This window comes from Paroedura picta, chromosome 5 (assembly GCF_049243985.1).
Source record: "Paroedura picta isolate Pp20150507F chromosome 5, Ppicta_v3.0, whole genome shotgun sequence".
Lineage (NCBI taxonomy): Eukaryota > Metazoa > Chordata > Lepidosauria > Squamata > Gekkonidae > Paroedura > Paroedura picta.
Window position 1 is genome coordinate 106703177 of NC_135373.1, and position 22927 is coordinate 106726103.

General features: G+C 41.8%; 3 protein-coding genes across 7 annotated transcripts in view; 1 reads left to right on the forward strand and 2 right to left on the reverse strand.

The window, feature by feature from the left end:
* The window catches only part of TDG (thymine DNA glycosylase), a 13440-nt gene extending 6966 nt beyond the window's left edge, over positions 1-6474 (reverse strand). The window contains exons 1-4 of one of the 4 annotated variants that reach the window (XM_077339741.1): positions 6236-6474; positions 4039-4181; positions 2297-2505; positions 61-130 (exon numbers count right to left, since the gene is read on the reverse strand). In XM_077339741.1, the coding sequence (XP_077195856.1) occupies positions 61-130; positions 2297-2505; positions 4039-4132 (373 nt within the window). In that variant the 5' untranslated portion in view covers positions 4133-4181; positions 6236-6474. Of the gene's footprint in view, positions 1-60; positions 131-2296; positions 2506-4038; positions 4182-6118 lie in introns of all 4 variants that reach the window. The other 3 variants (XM_077339740.1, XM_077339739.1, XM_077339743.1) reach the window with 3 other exon arrangements.
* Positions 6475-6477: 3 nt separating this feature from the next.
* Positions 6478-8111, forward strand: UQCC6 (ubiquinol-cytochrome c reductase complex assembly factor 6). 2 transcript variants are annotated; one of them, XM_077339745.1, is made up of 3 exons: positions 6478-6616; positions 7223-7349; positions 7915-8111. In XM_077339745.1, exons 2-3 carry the CDS (start codon positions 7242-7244, stop codon positions 8005-8007), a joined length of 201 nt encoding a protein of 66 aa, XP_077195860.1. In that variant the 5' UTR covers positions 6478-6616; positions 7223-7241; the 3' UTR covers positions 8008-8111. The 2 variants fall into 2 exon arrangements, with proteins under 2 accessions (XP_077195860.1, XP_077195861.1); XM_077339746.1 differs by having other exon boundaries at positions 6598-6734.
* A 3019-nt stretch (positions 8112-11130) lies between these two features.
* On the reverse strand, positions 11131-22484 carry HSP90B1 (heat shock protein 90 beta family member 1). Its single transcript, XM_077339738.1, has 18 exons — positions 22250-22484; positions 20871-20970; positions 20210-20351; positions 20006-20122; positions 19511-19842; positions 18712-18823; positions 18229-18342; positions 17637-17753; positions 17025-17162; positions 16867-16944; positions 16695-16760; positions 14560-14829; positions 14140-14385; positions 13913-14049; positions 12768-12846; positions 12434-12589; positions 12157-12261; positions 11131-11387 (listed from the first exon to the last, which is right to left on the reverse strand). Exons 1-18 carry the CDS (start codon positions 22296-22298, stop codon positions 11358-11360), a joined length of 2388 nt encoding a protein of 795 aa, XP_077195853.1. The 5' UTR covers positions 22299-22484; the 3' UTR covers positions 11131-11357.
* Positions 22485-22927: the final 443 nt, after the last annotated feature.

Genomic DNA, 22927 nt, shown 5'->3' on the forward strand with positions numbered 1-22927 from the left:
CAGTTATAAATCAGGAAAGAAAACAACAACAGCAGCAGATCATGAGTTCGGACGACTTACAAAAGTGGTTTCCAGGTCCAGGGTAATGATGCCCTTTGTAGGCTGCCATTAAGCCTGGATTTATGCCAATCTAAAAAGCAAAACACGAATGAAATTGAGATTTTGAACGGATGAAGAACACCATATGCCAAATAAAAACACACACATACACGAACCCTATAAGTCGCTGGGATATGAGAAAGATATAGGTTTTAAATATAAGCTGGGGCACTTTCTTAGCAATTAATTTATATACGGAAGGAGGTTGGCCCATAAACCCAGTTTTTGAAGCAAGTCTTACTTACATTAAGACCACTTAAATCAATGTGATTATAGCCAGTTAAGAATTGAAACATTAGTCCTATCGAAACTAATGAGATTGACATGTATCGGGCTGCAACATGCAGTTGTTGTAAGTAATAATTTCTGTTCCGTTCAGTTGCAACTTTTTGAAGAATGGCTAAAATTAGCCTCAGAATTAGCACATGCATAGTTACTGCACATCAGTAAGAGCTCCTGATGGGATACCACTGAAGCCAAATAGCCTGGAAATGTGCAGAGGGCTGAAAGTTTTGTTCTTAGTCAAGGGTAGAAGGGCAGAAGGCAAAAGCACACTGCCCTGGTAGATGGTAGAAGACGGGACTAGCCAGTAGGCTACTCTCAGTGATAGAATCATAGAGTTTGAAGGGTCCATACAGGCCATCTAGTCCAACCCCCTGCTTAATGCAGGATCAACCTAAAGTAAGGTGACCAGATTGTCCCACTTTTGGAGGGACATCTGGGGGTACCTGGCAAATTGTACTTATGTTGAAATTACAATATATATATTACAATACTATTTTTGCGTTCTATGAAACTTTTTGTTGCTCCATATAGACCAAATTTTTAATCAAGAACACCCCCCTCCCCAATCAATGTTGTCCCGTTTTACCAATGTTAAAATCTGGTCACCTTAACCTAAAGCATCTAGGGTAAGTATCTGTCCAGTTGCTGCTTGAAGACTACCAGTGAGGGTGAATGATTCCAACAAAGATGCCAGAGGCTCGTAGCAAAGGAGACACTCATAGCTCTGCAGTGGTATCAGCAAACATTAAAAAATCCCTGCTTACAAGAAGCTTGCTACATCATGCTATTTTCTTTCCTCTTGGAAATCTTCTTAGAAAAAAAAGTTTTTAATAATTATTTATTATATTTATATACCACCCTCTCCTTCTCCTCTGGGAATATGTCATTTAGTCTCTCTTTAGCTTGACAGAACAGAGATTAGTACACTCACAATTTTATTTTTTAGCCTGCCTCTTTCAAAATGACTCGAGGTGGGTTACAACACGAACCCCATGAAAACCCACTCCCATAAAACCTCAACCCCCCAGCAAAACAAGACAGCTAAAATCTCACTCTACTCACAACCTACCCCCAGGGTAGGTCGCTTGATGGTATAGCGTAGCCTGAGGAGGAGCCTAGATCTCAATCCTGGCCTCAACCAAAGACCTGGTGGAACAGATCCCTTTTACAGGCCCTGTGGAACTTTGACAGCTCCATCAGGGCCCTCAGCTCTACTGGGAGCTCCTTCCACCAGGTCGGGGCCAGGATCGAAAAGGCCTTGGCCTGGGTCTAGGCCAGACATACTGCTCTAGGGTCAGGGACCTCCAACAGATTAGCACCCACAGAGCACCCTGCAGGGGGCATAAGGAGACAAGTGGTCCCTCAGATAGACAGGGCCCAAGCCGTGTATGGCCTTTTCTATAATGTAGTAAATGACAGCATTTTGCACCATCAGAAAGCTGCCGAGTTCCATCTACTGCAGCACAGTAATTGTCATCACTTCCTCTTGGGAAGGGGGCAGAAGCAGCACTGGATTTCCCCCCTTAGCCATAGCTTCTCCTGCCCTCTCCTGTTTGCTGCTACTCTGAATGCCTGCCTACATGACCAGCACATGCAGCAGCAGTGCACCCACTCCACCCAGTTTTAGTAAACTTCAGCTAACAACTCTCAGCTGTTAGTCAAACTTCCATATGGCTCATTATTTCACACTCCTACACATGCCTTCAGATTCCACCCTGCAGGTGAATAGCCCTGTTGGGGATCCTTTATGCCTTTGACAAAATGTCAAATCAAAGCTTGTGTCACAATAAACCTGACAGTCTGTTATCAAAAGCAACAACTGTTGTGTCCTTTTAACTAGAATTTATTACCAAGATGCTAATTAAACTGGCTGGGATGGGAGAGAAACAAAAGCTTTTTACAAGTGACTTACAATTACAATGTCCAGATTGAAAGTCAGTATGTCAGGCAGTGTTTTGGTCAACAATTCAGCTTCAGATACCCCATTGAAACGATCCACTTTCCTTTTGACTTTGAAAGTGTCTGTGATTTTCTCTTGCTTGCCTTTTGATTTGGCAGCTTTAGCAGCAGGCTTTTTGGGTTCAGTAGATTTATTTTTTCTCTTCCTTCCTTTTGTAGCAGCTGAAAAAGACACAAAGTTTATGATGTCCTTTTTAACCATTTAAGAAGGTCGTTGTGTTGGTCTACAATTGAATACTAGACTCAAGCCCAGTAATACCTCAGAGATTTTGGGGTTTAAGATTTCAAGAGCCAAAAGCTCCCTACGTCAGATCGGATTGATCTGTTTTTCAAAGAATAACACTGAAAATGTCAAACTTTAGCTTACAATACTATGCAACAATATGTTCAAACGTGTCAGACTGCTATCAGCTAAACGTTGCCTTACAAAGAATATTCTCAGCCTTCTGGGCTCCAAGCTTTTCCATCCTGCTACTTACTGATCTTGTGTGAGGGTAATGCTTTTTAGGGCATCTGAATCACCTCACAAATAAGGCTTGACAATGAGTTTTTAGCAGTCAAACCAGTTCTAATACTACAGAAAGTACATAAAAGAAAGGAACTCGAAAAATACAATTTATAAAAGTTCAGCTCCATGCACTGGTTTGGTTCAGTCACAATAGCAAACCAAATTTTTTCACTATGTGAATGACCCTGGAGGATCCTGGACTTGTACACTCCCTCTTTCTGTCATACACAACAGAATAAAATAAGTAATCCGCTATCACGAGTTATTTGCACACAATTAACCATAATTTGTTTTGAATTGGAACTACAATTTAAATTTGCCCTGTGATTTAAGATTCCAAATGGAAAGCATCTCTAGGCCACATGGACTAGCAAAGTACTTAATTTTGCCTATATAATAAACTGGGAGATGGAATATAATTTATGCTATGCATAGGAGAGGCAGAAGGGAAGAAGTGAGTTGGAAGGGACATTGTGGAGCTGAAACATCTTCTAGGCTCATTCATCATTTGCTTTTGCATTTGCTCCTAGACAGTGTTTCAGTCAAGTACTTTCAACCTCTAACCACTAATCTGTAATTCAGTAAATGTTGCTCATTGCCATGAGTGTTGCCTTGGTAACCATAGAGGTGTCTCTTGTAGAAGAGGTGGAAACAGATATGTCTGTCCAGCCATCCTTGGGAAAGCTGAAACACTCCACAACATTTTGTTATGGGTCCCTATTTGTATAATGTTTACTCAGAAAAACATGCAAGAAAAGCAGTACAATAAGACTGTCTAGATGATCTTAAGTGACAGCAACATACATATGTGACAGCAACATACAACATACATAAGCCAGAAATCCATACCACAGATACATACAGCATTTGACAATAATTTCCATATATACACTGCTGCTTGGTTGAACTACATGTATTATGAAAAAACTGCATAAACGCTATCCAAGAATGAAGATGCAACATGATGGGACTTTTTCATAGTATTACTTGCAACAGGCCAATGTTTACATTGATTATACCACCACTCTTAAGAATGCAGCCATTCTATTGTTTTTAGAAATAATAAAGGACACACACATTCCTACATACAGCTAAAACCTTTTAAAGATATGAGTAAGATAAAGCATTGCTTCTACATTCATAACATAATTCAAATTCATATGAATAAAATGCTAGTTTTAAGATACCTTGAACTGGTTCCTGAACAGAGTTTGGATCCAAAACTTCCTGAAGAGCTTCCTGTTCATTCATCATCTCCATGTTTGGAGATGCAGTCATCATTTCATGGAAAGGGAAAGGATAAAATGCTGGCTGAAGAGGAGTGTAATATCTTTTTAAAAAGTGAAAGTTTTGGTTACTTGAAATTCTATTGACTTTATTAACTGTTTCCATATTATGCCACATGCATTTACAAAACTGATTTTGCTGAATTTCTGTGTGGCATATCTGGCAACACTAATTTACAGCTTTTCACATGCATACACCTCTATCTTTATTCATACAGTCATACCTCCATAAAGAAACATGATGCATATCAAAAATCACGAAAAATGATAGGCTTTTCTTTTTAAATGCATGACTACAGTGGTCACAAGTATAATTCCAGAATTCTAGTTTTTAAATCAGAGGACTGGTTATTATTCTGTATCAATTATTCTAGAGTAAGGAAGCTGATTAAGTCAATTAATACTTATATATGTTCATAAAACCACATCAATCTGATTCAGGCACTTCAAATCCTTCATCCATATGGATGAAGCAGAGTAGAGGAATTAAAGTACCAATCCCCAGAACCTTTCATGCAGGGAATGGGGTAAATATGAGTAATGTGCACTCATAAAATTGCAGCGGAGAATCATGGATATGCTCCAAAATGTTCTAAACAAAACATTTTAAAATGTCTAAACTGGGACAGTGATACAATGAAGAACCCCTTCCTCTCCCATTCTAGTTTCACAGACAGATTAGAATTCCCATTTCACCAACAAGTGAATAACTGACGATTCCAGTTCATTTTTAGCTTTTAGTTTTCTAAGTGCAGGGCATGTTCAATTACATGGGTCCATACACACTATCTGAAGCAGCTCAGAAACCGCTTCACACACTGTGAAACTCATGCTTTGAGATTTTATTAACAAGATGTAATCAAACAGACCAGTCTGAAATTCTGTGTTGTATTGGGCAGATGAAGATCTGAGAGACCCAGGTTTAAACTTCGAATACTACTATGCAGCTCACTAGAGCTGCTTCCACATTGAAGTTTTGCTCAAGTTTCACGTCTAACTTGGAGCTGTTTTGGAAAGTCCACACAGTCGCATCCCTTAATTACTAACTTTCTGTTTTTACCCCACTTTACTGCAATCTTTTGTAAACGTGATTTAGACAGATATTTTGAGAAAAGTTCCAAAGTGTGTTTTCACACTGGGGCTGGCTGGAAGACATTTTTGCAGACATCACCATTTGTCCTGCCTCAGTTCCCTGTGGTCACCATCCCATCTCTAGAGAGCTTTCTTAGTCTTTTTTTTTTAAGGGTTACTGATATCTAATTATAGTTAAAAATTAGAAACTGATACATTGCAGTATCAGTTTTTTTTTAAAGGTCCTCCAGTGACATAGCTGGCAGAACAATAGATGCAGGGGAACCAGGGCAAGGAAAGCATGGTGTTCTGTGCCACAGCTAATGTCTCTACATTTGAAAGAACATCTTTAGTGCAGATACAGCCTGGGTATCACACTCACCATCTCTCTGTCTAACCTATTTCAGAAGAAGGAGTTGGTTCTTATATGCTGCTTTTCTCTACCCGAAGGAGGCTCAAAGCGGCTTACAGTCGCCTTCCTTAGAGCATGGTTACAAGGGTAACACTGAGTAGGGGGGACCAGTGTGCACAACCCCAATTCCCGTGGAGAAACATGCCCCTGAATCTCTTCTAAGGCATTTGCAGTCCACCTTTCCTTAAAAGACCCATACACGCGTATTATTCTGCATCAGTGGCATCATCCCCACGTCAACTTAATGAGTTTGACTCTCTCTTAACAGAGCCCTCCTAGGCAAAGCCCCTCAAAACATCCTGCGGCTCGTGGGGCTGCCACAGCCGGGTGCCGCAGAGCCGGCCGCCATCCGCTTCCAGGCTCCCACCCACCCAGGCGACTCGGGCTTGGGCCCAGCTCTTTTGTGTGCGGCGGCGGCGGCGGCGGCGGCCCTGCCAGACGGGCGCCGGAGCGGCCCCTCCCCCGGCCTGCTTCCCCCCGCCGTGCCCAGAGCCGTACCTCCCAGGGGCGTCGGCCTCCATCCCGCACGCCGGTGTCCCTCTCCTCACACCCAGTCCGGGAGGGCCTAACGGACCCCGCGCGATGGCCCCGCCCCTCGCGCCCCCTCCCCCCTACCTTCTGCCTCGCTCTCATTCACGGCGCCTGGCAGTCCGGTCAGCCTGGCAGGGGCACGTGGGCCAAGGCGGCCAATCAGAGCCCAACGCTCCTCAGGTGTAGGGGGGGCACGGCCTCCCCCTCCTACGCTCGCTCAGGCGCTTGAGAGGACGCGTCGCCAGTCGGGACTCCCCTCCTCACCGCGTGTTCACTCCCGAGCTCGCGACCTGCACAGACGCGGCGACGGGCTTTAGCAGCGGGGGGACCTTTAAGGCGGCCGCGTCGAAGGCTCCCAACGGGCTCGGCGCAGGAGAAATACGTCACAGGCGGCCACGTGACCTCTGCCTAGCGCATGGGTGGGCCGGAGCAGGTGTTGTTCCTGCCTCAGAGGGGCTGATACAGGCAAGTGGCCGCCGCAGGTTGTTGCTAGCGCTTGGGGCTCAGCCTCTGCCCTGCCGCTTGCTGAGCTCTCGTTCAGGGGGAATCCATAACTTAGCTGCGAGCAGGACGTCCCAAGGGGGTGAGATCAAATACCCGCCCCCCGCACACCCACCCTCGAGTCCTGACCTTTATTGTGGAGGCGGGAAGTACCGTCCAGTTGCAGGCGATTCCTGCGACCTCGGAGGGTTTTCAGGGCAAGAGAGGAGCCAGGTGGCTTGCTGTTGCCCATCTTTGTGTGGCAATCCTGGACTCCCATCTCGATACTAAGGAAGGTCGCTGCTGCTTAGCTTTCAAAATCGAAGGCGATCGGGCTATTCTGTCTTTAGAATGTGGCAACAAACGCTGACTGAATTTCCAACAGTTAATGTGCTATGCAAACAATATGTGTGATTGACAGAATGTTGAGGTGTCTTGATTTAATTCTGTTTCCCCAGTATTCTGTTCACATTTGGGGGGCTCCTGGAATTCCACTGTATCTTCCTCCTAGGATTTTGTTTCTCCCCCCGTGATCAGATTAGTAAAGGAAATTATTTTTCTTTTTTCTTCCTTTCCCCCCTTGAATTCTAGTTGCAGGCGTCTCTTTGCCATGCCCGCAGGAGTGTCTTGGCCTCACTACCTGAAAATGTTTAGCGCAAGTTTGTTGTCTATGTTTGCTGGAGCAGAAGTTGTCCATAGATACTACAGGCCTGATCTTGTAAGTAAATTTTCTCATTTTAAGAAATGGATGTTTACTCAGTTTAAATGCTAGTTCTCTCCACCTTAAAAAAAAGGGATTGAGTAGTAGTAGACTCTGATCCAAAACAGCATCTCTGCTGGTGCAAGGATGTCTGCCCTTAGAGTGCAATGCTTTAATTATTCCCTAACCATGATAATCCAAAAATCATACAGGATTGGGGATGGTATTTTGGGCAGAAAAAAAAAGCCCCCAGCTAGTGTTGCATATGTACTGAAACAGCAGATTAACATTAAGTTTGGGCAGAAGTGGGTTTTGGTCCCTAATCACTTTGTGCTTTAGAAGTGGATGTAAATAAAGTATCGCTTGACATAGCTTTTCTTCTACTTCATTGTACATAGAACTACATCATTCATTTAGAGTGTTCATGCCTCATCGTGCATGCTACTATTAATTAAAGGTAACTTAGAAAAATACTGTTGAAAAGACCAAAGGGTGCAAAGCTAGCAGAAATGGTTTGTTTCCGTTCAGATATTGAAGGTGGTGGATGTGGCTCTCAGTGTAAGTTTTGCTTTGTTTTTTGCAGACAATACCTGAAATTCCTCCCAAGCCTGGAGAACTCAGAACAGAACTCTTAGGTCTTAAAAACGGAAACAAAGCTCAGCCCTCACAACAGTGACCATGTCACCCCCTATAAACTGCTCTTTGATGTTATTTATGATTGAAATTTTGAAAATTATGTCAGTATTGATTATGATAACATATTAAAATACACCTATTTTATTCTGTAGTCTATGAAGGTCAAATTTTGTTACATCAGTTGCATGTTTGGCACATGTTAGGAGCTTAGGATTCAGTAGCATCAACAAAACCATCCACATGACTCTGGAGAGCAGGTAAAGGATAAAAGTCTTCATTGAAGGTATTCGCAAAGCATGATAGAAATCCAAAGCATAACAGTGTGCAAAACTGACTGAGACATAGTAAGGATCTACCTAGCCCTTTATAGTGCTGGAACTACGGGCGGGGAAAAGCACATTTGAACTTTTCAGGCACGAAACCTGGAGACATCCAGACTGATTTTTTCCCAGATGCCAGCAAGTATCCTATTGGCAGTCATTCTGTTCCCCTGGGAACCAAGGCCATATGCTGATAAGGCAGAGCTCCCTGCAGTGAGGGGGAGCAGAGGTAGTTGGAGGGCCAACCGGCTGTAATTTGCTCCAAAATAGATAAGCTCGGTCTGACATGACTTGTTCTTGCGAAGCCTGTGCCGAGTCTTAGAAATCACAGCTCTCAGAGTTCCAGCTGCTCAAGGACCAAGTGTTTGATGATTTATTCCAAAATTTTGCCAGCTACAAATGTCAAGCTGACGGGTCGATAGTTACCTGGATCCTCCTTTTCCCCTTTCTTGAAGATGGGGTCAACATTTGCCCACCTCCAATCATCTGGCACCTCACCTGTTGTCTAAGCAGTGTCAGATGTTCTTAGAACAAAAAGGCCAGCTAGAAGCGGGAACCTGCATGGGCCTCCTAGCAAATGTCATAATGGTTTGCATTTGAAAGTAACTTTAAATAAACATCTGTGAAGTGCTGAGTCATTATAAAGCACAGTACTCCATGAGTATTCCATGCAGAGTAAGTTGTGCATCTGGCTGTATCCAAAGTGGGAAAAAAATTGGAAAACACATTGATATTGGTTATTGTTTCAGCTGGATATTGGGGGGCAGTATTTTCAACTATCTAGCATAGCCAATCCCAAATAATTCTAAAGAAATTGGGGCTTATTCAGCAAAGCAGAATATCCAGTTAAAAAGCATTTTAAAGGAATGCACTGCCTTTGAATGTCGTTCCAGATGAAGCTACAACTCCATGAATACATTTAAATGGACTGATGCCTTTAAATTGGCTCAATTATAGCTTATGCAGGCAATTATAGTCAATAATTTCCATAGAGGCTGTAATAGGGTGCCTTTCTGAGTGTAAATGGCCTGTTTTTTGAGGTATAGGCACCACATTTTTGCCGTAGCTTCTGTTGATTCCTTGAAAAATCCCCAACTTTCCGAAATATTGGAGTAGGAGATCCTATTCTAGATCCCCAAAGAAGGTAACCTCATCCTTAGCTAAAGGAAAAAACAGCAAAAAAGCAGGGAATGTCAAACAAGAGTCTCTGCAGTAGAAACTGAAGTGATAGTGGGGCATTTTTGCAGAACCAGAACGACTGTAACAATGCCAGCTCAACAAAACCACTAGCTAGTGCATGTACAGAGTGCCAAGCAGTCCCAGTGTAATGTGCTAGTGCCCAGCAAAACCCAATGCCTGCCTTTAAATTCCCCCTCCCACACACACACACTGTTGAAAGCAACAGAGAATAGGGGCATTGACACAGAGGTGCTGGTTCTGGTGGGCAGTTCATAGGATCTCCTGGTTATATTACACATATACCAGAGATATAGTGACAATACAAAAATATGAAACCACTTTGAACAGGCTATAAATAAACCACTGATTATACTCCCCCCCCCCAAAAAAAAATGGAGGAATGTCAGATTGCAGCAAAGAACAGAAATATAAGATTGAATGGAACTGGCCCAAAATGCAGCAGCCCAGCTCTGAATCAGTACTGGGTGGAGACAACATATTTGACCAGTGCTTGCCCAGCTGCATTGGTTCCCAAGTTGAGGACTGAATCAGGCTCAGGATATTGGTACTAACCTTTAAAGTCCTAAATGGTCTAGGACCTTTGTACCTGCAGGACCACATTCAACCCTTTGTCCCTCAGAGGAGCCTGCATTCCAGTATGCAAGATCTGCCAAGGGTTCTGCCCCAGAGATGGGCCTTTTTGGCCTTGCCTCTGGCCTGGAGGAACAGTGTCCTGGGTAAGATCAAGGCCCTACAAGTCCTTAAACAGATATGCAGGATGCAGGGCCTGTAAAATGGAGTTGTCCCACCAGACCTCATCATACCACCAACAGAACTGGCCTCCTTGTAAAGGGAGGTTCACAAGACAATGAACAAGTCACATCTAAAACATAACCTAAAACAATCCCCAATAATCTCAAAAACAATCCTCATCATAAAAGGTAGCATATACTATTTAATTCTAAAACCTCTGCTCATATATTGGACCATTGGGCCAGTGCTAATGGTAATATTGACAGGCAATACAAATAGATGACACCAGGATCCCTAATGCTGCCTAATACTGTGCACAGGGACTGAAAGGGGGGAGGGGGGGACCAGATTTTACATTGCAGGATTACTATCCCACCCTAACCAAACACCTGGCAGAAGAGCTGTTTTGCGGGCCCCGTGGAACTCTAGGAGTCCCAACAGTGCCCACAGCTCACTCCACCAGGTAGGGGCCAGGACCAAAAAGGCCCTGCCCCTGGTCGAAGCCAGGCATACATCCTGGGGGCGCGGGACTTCCTGCTAATTCATACCTGCAGAGCGAAATTACAGAAAATCTTAAAATTTAGTTATAGAATGGAAATTGGATGCCTTTTCAAGTTTCAAATGGGTCTGGAAAAGAAGCATCCCCTTTCTGTGAACACTAATCTGGTTGCTGTAGTTTATCTTGAGCTTGTGAAATGTTAAAGTTTGCTTTTCTGTGAAGTCTGTTTGCTTCAACCTTTTTGAAACCTTACATGAAACTATATTTACACTAAAAAGAATCAGAGACCTGTGCATATTTATAGCTCATTGTCTATTCCCTACAGTATTAATTGCCCTGGTCCACATTTCTGTTGAGTTTTAAGTGACTTCCTCACCATAAGAGGTTAAGTACTTCAATATAAATCCACCAATGGTGTGAACATTTTAATTTTGTACACATGACAAGATTTTACACCAAGTAGTCAGTTAAATAGTACAAATTTACATTGTGAGGAATGTTTAAAAAATGCAACTTAAAAAATCCCTTCTGCCCATAACAGCATCCCCCCCAAAACATTTTACAGTGAAAAAAAACAAAACAACTTTAAGTTCACATTCCTGCTTCATCCCGGTCACAGGATCTAGTTGAGAGTGCATGTTACAGTTCATCTTTTGTGTCTGTAGGCTCCTGCAAAGAGAGAGGGGGAAAGTGAGCTATTTCCAACACACTAATATATAGAGGAATTCTGCAGCCCTATTTTCATACCTCCAATGCCATTTCTAGTGCTTAGATTAGGTCAGCTACTCATTTTGCTTTGAGAATTTCAAGTGCACAGCCATGCCAAGATATTTCCTCAGCATCACAAAAACTCATTTCTTGAACATCTGGCTTGTAGGAAGACTTATTTTTATTAAACAAGCCAAGAGTCCTTATGCAATACATCAATGTTCAATTTTGGCGTATGTTAATGCTTTGCCATTAATTGGATCGACCACTATATTTGAGCAACAAGTAGTACAGTACAGAACCCAGCCCTTCCTGCTGTAACATCATTTCTACAGCTTAAAACAATGGTTTTAAAGCTAGACTGGGAACCAAGGGTCCCAAGGGCAGGGATGCAGTTCTGGGAAATTGATAACAAATCTGATTTACTTCAACAATGATGTATGAAATGCAAACACTGCTCAGTGAAATTATCAACTTTTGAACACAAATAATGAATTGGTTTGGTGTCAAGATGTAGAAATTAGTGTGCTCTACCAGCAGGTCCTGAAAACTGTTGCATGTATAGAAAGTGGGCTTTACTGGGCTAAAGTAACAGATATTTCAGACCACGAGCGATTTTTGGCATAGTACTTTCTACAGTTAGCATCAACTGTTTGACTGTAAGGTAAGAGAAGGCTCCAGCAATCACTTTTTGTACAATGTGGGTGAGAAGCCACATAAGTATACTAACTTTAAGTGTTTCACTATCTTCGCTGTCTTCATCAGGTTCTACTTCCTCCTCATCTTGTTCTACCTCTTCAGCAGTCTCTTCTGGTTCTTCAGACTCCTCTTCCACCTTTCCGAAATAAATATTATTTAGGTAACAGAGCTTCAGTGTCGTCTGAATGTGAGGCTTTAAAGTTGAACAGAGCAACGCTCCTGCTATTTGTTTTAACAATTTAAGCTATTAATGCAACCAGAAGTCTGAAAGGCTGCATCCTACACAGTGGCTCAACATTTTGACTAACCTTTTCTTCTGGGTCAATGTTCAAACTCAGACGAAGCATTCTTTCTATCCTTTCTCCATATTCCTTTGTGTCTGGTAGCAAATACCCTGATCTTAGAGTAGCCGTCTCAAATAAAACTACAGCAAGATCTGCAACAGTTTGGTCATCTTCATTTTCCTAATATTAAAATAAGAGTTAATTTAGAAAAATTAAAACTATTTTAGTTAGAGTTCCCCAAAAGCATGGATACAAGTTTGGATGCCAAACTTATTCTGATAGAATTTAAAGTATATGAATAGACCTGAAGCACTTCACAAGTCCACACAGCTCTGTTAATGTTTTGAACTTTTCTTACCTGAATCCGTCTGAGCATATCTTTTATAACAGGATGCCTAGGGTTGACTTCAAATGTCTTCTTTTGGCTTGCATAGTAACTGCAGTGAGGGGAAAAAATAACACGCAGCTGTAAGTTTGTCATGCTCCACTTCCCAGCAGTACTATGCATTTCATGTTCCTATCTTAAGCCAAGAAAGGGCAAGGGTCGGTAGCCAATGCACTCATTCATTCAGATATAGAATTTTCAGCTGAGTAAGTCATTTGTGATTTTAAATATACCAAATACACCCATAGATTCATCAAGACCACCTGTGCTTGATCAAAAGCTAAATTCAACACTATCTACCTTAGAACTTCCAAAACTTTGGGATGAGAAAGGTTTCTCACACATCTCTTTGGAGACTGAAGTATTTCCATTACATCTCAGATGGTAAGGAAAAGTGTCTCTAGAGCAGGGGTAGTCAACCTGTGGTCCTCCAGATATCCATGGACATATGGAGGACCACAGGTTGACAACCCCTGCTCCAGAGTAACACCATGCAGCTCTAAAAGCTTTCTTTATATAGGTAACTTTAAAGCCATACACTTTGTTGTAAAGCATGGTCTGGTTCCTACCCTAAAGATGTATTGCTGCTCTGAGGGTAAAACAACCATCTTTAAAGTTCAATCTTAAGCAAAATGCTAGGTCGCTAGAAGACCTCTTGACTCTTCAGAGTAGGCTGAATCCAGTGGGAGTGCAACACCCCTTTAAGATATGTTTTCTGACAACAATTTACTCTGAAAGGAATAACCCACCAAGGGGTGCCATTCCACTGATAGATAACCCAACAGAAGATGTGCATAAAACTACAATACCCGATTTGTAAAGGAATGCTGTAAAAGCATGAATGCCCATTGGCAACATCTTACTAAGACAAGCCAGTTAGCCCCTTGGTCTTCAGCACTAAGTAGTCAGACTTCAACACAGTCCATGAAACAAAAAAGTGTTCAAGGAGACTGGCAGGAAATCTGAAGATTGCTAAATGAACCAGTATAAACTGTTTAGAAGTCTGAGTGCCTTCTCCCAAAGATGTTTTATTTTGTATCTACCCAATATCCTATTAATATATGTTCTACCAATACCCATTGCCTACAAGACTCAAGAAACGCTCACAGAATCCATACTTTGTAGAGATATCTTTGCCAGTTTGATAAGCTTGGGCCTTCATGATCCTTTCCATGTTGCCTGACCATCCATACTGACTAGCCACAAGTGCACAGGGGGACTGGGTTAATCGCTGAGACAACACAGCTTTTTCAATCTAAAAGAAAGGAAAAAAAGTGCTGCTACTTTTGGAACTCATGAAGACAAAGATGCCATCGAAAAGATAGAGGACTCAGCATATATGTACCTTGTCTTTCAGAGCTTTATCTTTCATCCAGTTCAGAAGAGGTTCGTACTCTTTTTCCAAAGCTTCACGTGCTTCCTTTGCCTTTTCACTTTCATCAAACTTTACTCCTTCCTTAGCAACGTTCTGAAATCTTTTGTTATCAAACTCTGGAAGAGCCTGAATACAATATTCATCTACAGGCTCAGTCAAATAGATTACTTCATAGCCCTTCTTCAAAAGACGTTCCACAAATGGTGACGATTCAGCCTACAACAAATGCCAGTGAAAACCAGTTGAGACAATGCTGCAGAGTATCTCCAACACAGAAAAATGGCATCACTCTAAATTTTGTACAGACTTAAACTGTAATAAAACTAGTCATTACAACAGAAAGCTTTTAGAATGGAACAACTCTGCTGTAATAGCTTGTATTATTTTTACCTCCTTTCTGCTTGATCCAGCCATGAAATAGATTTTGTCCTGCTTCTCCTTCATTCTTTCCACATATTGGTCTAGACTAGTAAGGCTGCTCTCATTATGAGAAGATTGGAAACGAAGCAGTTTAGCTAGACGAGTACGGTTGGAATGGTCCTCAATTACTCCGAGTTTTATATTTGTCCCAAATTCTTTCCAGAATGTATCATTATATTTTTCTTCAGCAATCTTTTTAATCATGTCAAGTGTTTTGCGGACAAGTTTCTTTCGAATAACCTAAAATATACAGGAGGAAGCAAGGAGAGTTTAGAGTACTAGAATAATTCAGGCTGCAAGTTCACAATGAATCATAATGGCATGTTCTTACACACAGTCACATAACAAAACAGTTATTAAGTCCTGAATTTTACCCTATTAAAATCAGAACTATAAATGGACTTATGAAGAACACAAGACTGATCCTCAGGCTACACAGTGCAAACTTTACTCTGAATCTTAAGTCTCTCTGCTATAAGGCAGACCACGTGGATAAAGCTTTATTGGTTTGAAGCAGCAGATTAAAATTAAAGACCGGTGGTGCCCTTGAAACCAACAAAGTTTAATTCAAGATATAAGCTGTTGTGTGCATGCACCCTTCTTCAGATACACTGAAATGGAAGTTACCAGTTCATAGATAGGTGAGCAGTAAAAATAGCATATAGCATAATAAAAGTGCTTAATAGATCCAAGGACCAATCTGGAATAACAGCCTTTATTTATATGACAACTATATTTGTTTGGGTTTAATTGACTCTGCTGTCATGCTCCAATGGTCTGGTCTCAAGCATGGAGGCAACAGCACAGCATCTTTTTCTCTGAGGCAGCAGGCTGGCCAGTGTATCTGTCTCCCTAGACCAGAGAAACACATTCCAATCTACCATTCCCAATTGTATTCTACTATAATCCAAATAAGAAGGATGTATAGCCCCCTTCTGGGGGATTCATAATAATAGAGGCATAAGGATCTTAGAATATGTAGTGAGATTAAAAAACCCTGTTGAATCCTGCAGGTTCCATTGTTCTTAGTGGTGTAATGAAGCAATTTCCTTTTCATCTGCTCCTAAACTTTCTTTGCGATAAGGCTGAAATGTTTTCATAACAGGTTTTTCAGTTTTGTTATTCTTAATGTCAGATTTTTGTCCTTTTCTCCTTTGCTGTAGAATTTGACCTGTATGACAATCAATCTGATTTTGGTGTATTTCCTTCTTTACAATGATTAGGGCTTCTTTCATACATGTCATTTGCTTCTTAGCTGCTGGCCTACCAGCTGCTTGCAACACCTCCAGACTAACTGAAACAAGAGCTGTTAGGAATTAAAGCATTCATTTAATAAGGTGCAAATTAATTCTCTCACTTTGCCTGATTCCAAGGCAACTTCAGAGTATCTGTTTCCTTCTGATTTTCCTCGAATGCACCATACGTGTTGGTTGCTCTGATGTAAGGTTTGTGGTTTTTTGTGGGAGGAGGGGTTATTAATTCAGCCTTTCTGAATTTTTTTACCATTGAGAAACCCCTAAAATTTTCTACAGGCTTCGAGAAACCCCAGAAGTGGTGTGATCATGCAGAATATGGCTGGGAACCATAGTTGTGTACATGCCCACCTGGGGCCCCCTTCCCACCCCCTCCATGCCTATCATTGTCCATGGGGGGCAGTGTCATGACCATATATGGTCATACTACCAAATTAACATTTCAAAATATTTTAAACTACATAAAAACTTAACTAACTCCTACCCTTTCAGGAAACCCTTCTAGGGCTGTCAAAACCCTGCTCCACCTAAATATACAGACTGGTAATTTCAATTACAATGTATCGGAAGAAACCTGTGTGCAAATGAAAGCTTACACTTTGAATAAAACTTCATTGGTCTTGAACTTTAGAAGAAAGACCAGTGATATGCTACATTTTTGGTGACAGCACCATCTTCCAGGTGAAGTGAACAAGGTTTGGCCCTCTGTAGATCCTCTATAGACCAACCTACTCTTTAGATATTGAACAAAAGTATTTCTATTTAATAGCCCTAACAGCAAATATAGATAAAATAGTCCCTGAACCTCCAAACACCCAAGTTAAACAGGGTTCAAACAATATAATGACTCACCTTTAGCAGTTTGTGCTGTTGAAGAGTCTCACGAGACACATTTAGAGGAAGATCATCAGAATCTACCTATAGTTAACAGAGAGAAACATTTAAAGCAACTTGGTCCCAAACTAAAAAAAAAAAAGCTAAAACTAAAAAAAAATTCTTGTACATTACTTGTGAAGATACTTACAACACCCTTGACAAAGTTCAAGTATTTGGGCATCATATCATGGAAGTCATCAGTGATGAACACTCTCCGGACATAAAGCTGCAACACAAGACAATACTTGAAGACTGTTTAAAAGCCGGAACAAACAATTGTGTTAATGAAATCAGCCAGTTTTTTACCTTTATAAAATCACTTTTTTTGGATCCATATTCATCAAACAAGCCACGTGGAGCAGTGGTGGGAACAAACAAGATAGATTTGAATGTCACCTCTCCTTCAGCAGTGAAGTGAATGTAAGCCATAGGATCATCTGGTTCCTATGGAAAAATTGACAGCAGTCAGTTCTCTTTACAAAAACCAAGGGTGTCTGCTACAATTCTTGTAATCAAATATATTTCCCAAATCCAGAGAGCCTGGAAAGGTTGAATGCAAGCAAGCTGCTTAGGAAAAAGGTTGCCTGCCAGCAGTCTAGTACACTCTACTCAGATAGGTACTTTTGCATTGGAATGTAGGCTTATTGCTGAGAATCAGGTAGAGAAATTTGTTTGCTTGAGAAAATAAAAAGGAGAATCTGATTTCACACATATGGATCAATTCCTTTTAAGTTTGCCTCAGAAGAGGTCCTAACATGAAGAGGCTTGCCTAATTAAACAACCGTTCAGTGTTGAAGGGGATTTTATAAAATGCCAGTCTACTGAGAAGTCAGTCCACTAGAAATTCTCATTTGTCTCTTAGTATTTACTACTGTGGTCTCCCATGGCTTCCACTAGGACATTAGTACCAAAGTATACCTTGGAAAATGACTTGTAGAAAGCTTTGTATTCATCTTCTTCAACTTCTTTGGATGGTCTCTGCCAAATTGGCTTGATGTCATTCATAAGTTCCCAGTCCCAGACAGTTTTGTCAACCTGTGAATATTTTCATATCATTCATAAGCTAGACGGCCATAGATTTTTACATGGTTTCAAGCCAGCAGACATGGTGGAAGCTTCCCACTAAAGGAAAGCTGACCTTTCTGTAGCATCGTTTTAGTAAGCCACTATGGATTTGCTGCTATTCATGTAATTGAATGTTTGTTAGAAAACATTTTCCTGCAAAATCAGTAATCCATCAAAATGGAACTAAATTCAAGAATATTACTATTTGATTCCTCATTTTGGAGCAGAGGACTGAAGTTCCAGATTCTATCAACTATAGTCATAATACTGATGTTACATTACTCTTCTATTTGCATGTGTTAGGTTGAAGAATACTGTTCAATAAATACCAATTTCATCTAGAGACATACAACACCTCCTCCTATTTGGATTTACTAATTTGCTTAAATTCACAACTGTATTGAAATAATAGATATATTGTTAAAGCCACTGAATCTATTCTTACTTTTTTAGTTTTGGGTTTTTTCTCTTCCTCCTCTTCCTCCACTGCAGCTTCATCATCTGTCTCCTCTTTCTCTTTTGCTTCTTCCTCATCCATAGGTTCTTCTACAGTTATAGTCTGTAAAAAAACATAAAGAAGACTTTATCAGAAGGGTCTAGTGAAGTTTCCCCCATGAAGTCTTATCATTAGAACATGAAATATTACTCCATGTATATTCAAAATCAATTTTTATTTATGGTGGCAATTCTGCACTGTTACAAATGTAAGCATTAGACAATTTATCAGAAGGATCACTAGTGAACTTATTCTGTTCACTACTGCATGCAATTGCAATATGCTAACTGTAAAAGCCCACTTCACTTGCATATCATCTATTCACAACAAATTTGCAAAGCTTCAGTTCTGAGATGGAAATTAAAGATACTATGTCACAAACACAAGTCTAAATACTACACTATAAAGTGCGTTATATGGCATTTGGCTTACCTTGCTACTCCATACGTATATAGGGAAGTTTATGAACTGTGAGTATTTCCTGACGAGGTTCTTAACCGTATCTAGCTCAAGATAATCTGATGCTTCTTCCTTCAAAACAAGGCTAAGAAACATAACAAGCCATTCAGTTTAGTTCTTTAAATATTTATATCCTACCTTGTTTCTTGGCTCAAAGCTTCTAAGTAACAATTAAAACATTACAAATTAAAAACGAAGAGTATATGGAGCCAAATTATTGCTGTGTTTTACAGGTTGTTAACTAACTGATAATCTACTCTTTATGCTATGGAAGTTTAGCATTCTGTATACAATTTTAATACATTAGGATAGTATAGATCATATAGTCATCCAGGATAGATCGTATAGTCATCCAAGGATTGAGTACAGAAGCTAGGGAGCTACAATTTTGCAAAGGCTAGAATTTAGCCACCCCTCCAATGCCAATAGCATCCTATCCATGACAAGCATAATACACTGCCTGCTATAAAATCTATGTGAAATGGTACAAAGTTCTGCTACATTCCCCAGGGAACAGGAAAGTGTCCATCACCCAAAGTCAGTCTTTGATGATGCAAACCAAGGAAACAGCAGCTTAAGATAGAATATTGTTGTGCCTTGTCAGTGATACTGCTAATCAGCAGCAGAATTATACATGGTATAAGAGATGCATTTAGGTTAGAGCCATATCTAGAGTTTTAACATAAACTTATTTATCAGGCTTGAGTGTTGACAGCTTGCTACCTTTTAAAAATAAAGTAAATGTCTTAAGGAAATTTGCAATGATACTTACGTTATCGTAGTACCTCTTCCCAAGGTATTTCCTCGCGGATCACTGATTACAGAGAACTCATTTGAGTCAGACTCCCAGATGTGTTGAGTATCATTGTTGTGCTTTGATGTCACAATAACTTTATCTGCTACAAGGAAGGCAGAGTAAAACCCAACACCAAACTGACCAATCAGCTCAGAGGTTGACTGGTTCTCTTCCTGCATCTCAGTGACCTTATTTAAGAATTCACTTGTACCAGACTTGGCAATGGTACCCAGATTTTTAATAAGCTCTTCTTTGGTCATGCCAATACCAGTGTCTGTAACGTGAAGCATATTCTTCTCTTTATCACACTGCAAAATAAATACAGTTTGTTCTGCATTATATTAGGCAACATTCAGCTCTCTATTCTTTTCTATCAGTCTCTATATACGGGCACTTAGAAATTAGCACCTTCTATCTGCAAAAGAGAAGTAATCTGTGACTACAGCAGAAGAGACAAAAACGGCAATTTACCTTGATTTTAACCGTGAGTTCTTCATTATCAGAAAGGGCGTTTTCATCAGTTAGTGAGATCAGCCGAATTTTGTCTAAAGCATCAGAAGCATTTGAAATCAATTCTCTCAGGAAGATCTGTAGCATAATGTTGAAAACAGGGCTTAAGTATACAAAAATAAATTGGTCACACCTCTAGTGTTCTGTAACATATAAATTACCTACCTCTTTATTTTTGTACAGAGAATTGATAATAAGCTTCATCATTCTGTTCACTTCAGCCTGGAATGCAAACTTTTCTGACTGTTCTCTGATTTGTTTTATCTGGGATGCATTTAAGCCATCCAACTGGATAGATTCCTCTTCCCTGTAAAAAATACCATTTTTGGACCCTGAGTGAGTGAGCAATTCAGGACAGAACATATTTTTCAACTCAAATGTTCAGTGTTTATTCAATGATGATTTATATAAAGGTAAAGGTATCCCCTGTGCAAGCACTGGGTCATGTCTGACCCTTAGGGTGACGCCCTCTACCATTTTCATGGCAGACTCAATACGGGGTGGTTTGCCGGTGCCTTCCCCAGTCATTACTGTTTTACCACCCTGCAAGCTGGGTACTCATTTTACCGACCTCGGAAGGATGGAAGGCTGAGTCAACCTTGAGCCGGCTGCTGGGATTGAACTCCCAGCCTCATGGGCAGAGCTTTCAGACAACATTTCTGCTGCCTTACCACTCTGTGCCACAAGAGGCTCTTGATGATTTATATTCTACCCGTTAAATTTAATAATAAAATAGACACCAGCAGTAAAGTTGGCCCATAAAGTAGAGTGTGGCAATGACAAGAATGCTGCACATTACATGTACAGAAATAGCTGCAAAACAAACCTCTGAACAACTTCATCATCAGTTCGAGATCCTTCTCTGCTTTTGCCCAGATCATCTTCCACGGTGCCATCCACATCCAGTTCATCTGCCTGGGCAGAGGCTGCAAAAGGATGATTTTGACTGGTTACTATGGTCAAGCACTTGAAACATTGTTGCTTATCTTTGCAGCACAGAACAGTACAGAAACACATTGTGTTCAAGGTACTTTCAAAAGTATGAAGCAGTGTCTGCTAAGCAGTTTTTCATGTACAGCTTAACAGTACTACAGTCATTAATGAAGCACTGAGCACTGGCACCAGAAGGGAGTAACATTTAGTTTGAAGAAAAGATGAACACAGAATGATAAATTTGGAAGAAAAACAGATTTCTTGTAAAGTCAATGAAGCAAGATTCCATGCCACACCTCACCATGAAACCAGAAAGGCAATGGAGTTGATTGAATGGGACAAAGCCCGTGAAGTGCTGCTAAATTACCTTGTATATCAAAATGTTGAAAGGACAGTGCAGGTAGATTTGTCTCAAGAAACAAGTAATCCCTTTCCTGAACATGTCTTGCTTAGTAGAAGAGCAGATGATAAAACTAGTCTCATTAAAGTACTTATTTCAAGATGATGCCAAGACTGCCATTTGTAGTCTCCTGCATTTTATTGTGCTACACAGGACGCAAATCTTACAAACCTACACAGTTCTGGGGGAAAACCCTTATTCTGATGACCTTTTGTCACTCACACAATGCAAAAACAGGTGACTACAAACTACAATGTACAATAATATAACCACACCAGACACCATTATAACGACAAATGCCCAACCATGTTTGTAAGCAAGCCCACCCATCTTCCAAGCACTCCTTCACCGTGCAAAGGTGCAGCTGAGGTTCAAGGTTCTTTGCTTGGGCGAAGGCCTCCTCCTTTGAGTTCGACCAAATCCATCTTAGTTAAATGGCCACATTTAGGGGAATCCGAAGTCAAATTCCAGCAACACGAAGGAGGGAGGGAAAAAGTATATTCCGAAACTCACTGAGAAGTTTCCATGGGGAACCATGTCAAATGCATGGTGGTGGGAGGTGCCGTGCACACGGGAGCGAATGGGAAGGTCTAAATCCGGGTGGCTTTTGCCCAAATCAGGGAGCCAGCCTTTTAAAGGTGGCGAGCCCCCCCTCCCCCCTTGACTGACGTGTTTTTGGGGTCGCAGGGAGGATGCCTAGGACGGCCTCCCCTCCCAGAGAGAGGGGCTCAAGAGTCATTTCGTGAGGCGAATTTCTCCGGCCAGGAGCCGCAGGGCGCAAAGTCCCCTTGCCGGGTCCCCGCAGCCCTTCCCCCTCCCCCTCCCCGCCCGGCGTGGAAGGTTCGAGAACCCCCTCCCCCCTCCGCACTCACCGGCCAGCAGCAGGACGCAGAGGAGGCCGAGTCCCCACAGAGGCTTCATCGTTGCAGCGGTGCCGGAACTACCCGCCTGGACAGGACAGGACCTGCCTCCCACGCGCACCAACAGACCAGGAACTTTTCTCGCCCAAAACCAATGGGGGGGGGGAAGGAGAGAGGCGCACGCACACCTATCCTCTGAGGGGAGGGGAATCGCCACACGCTCTCAATGGCCAGCGCCGCTAACCGAAGCCAGCCCGCCCCCCCAGACTTATCACTAGCAGGCGCCGCGGGGCGGGGGTAAACCGCTTCTTGGTCCCACCAATCGGAGCGCACCACGCGAATCGCAGAGCCACTAGGAAGCTTGGAGGGGAGGAGCGGCGTTCTCTCCCCGCCAATCGCGCCCTTCCAGGTGAGGTTTCCCGGTGCCAGAGCGTGGCTGCGCTCAATTGGATGTTGCTATCTTAACGGACCAATCGCTCGTAAGGGCGGGAATAGCCTGTGTCCGGGCGGGCTGTTTCTATGTCTTTTGCATTTTGGGGGGTTTGTTTTCAATGTACACGTCGTCCGGCGAAAACCAGAATGACTCCGGAGACCGAATTTAAAAAACAGAAAACTTAAGCGGTTTCTGTTCGAAGTGCTTCCGGGACACTCGCGGGAGGCGTGATTGAAGGGTTACTATGACGATTTCCA

What these genes read in the sequence shown, in the direction of transcription:
- UQCC6 (XM_077339745.1), top strand. Translation starts at nt 7,242, where the DNA reads ATGCCCGCAGGAGTGTCTTGGCCTCACTACCTGAAAATGTTTAGCGCA. An exon ending in GATACTACAGGCCTGATCTT is followed by an intron (nt 7,350 to 7,914) that starts GTAAGTAAATTT and finishes TGTTTTTTGCAG; the next exon opens with ACAATACCTGAAATTCCTCC.
- HSP90B1 (XM_077339738.1), bottom strand. Translation starts at nt 22,298, where the DNA reads ATGAAGCCTCTGTGGGGACTCGGCCTCCTCTGCGTCCTGCTGCTGGCC. An exon ending in GATGATGAAGTTGTTCAGAG is followed by an intron (nt 20,352 to 20,870) that starts GTTTGTTTTGCA and finishes TATTTTTTACAG; the next exon opens with GGAAGAGGAATCTATCCAGT. An exon ending in CTGGATCAAGCAGAAAGGAG is followed by an intron (nt 14,386 to 14,559) that starts GTAAAAATAATA and finishes CATTTGTTGTAG; the next exon opens with GCTGAATCGTCACCATTTGT.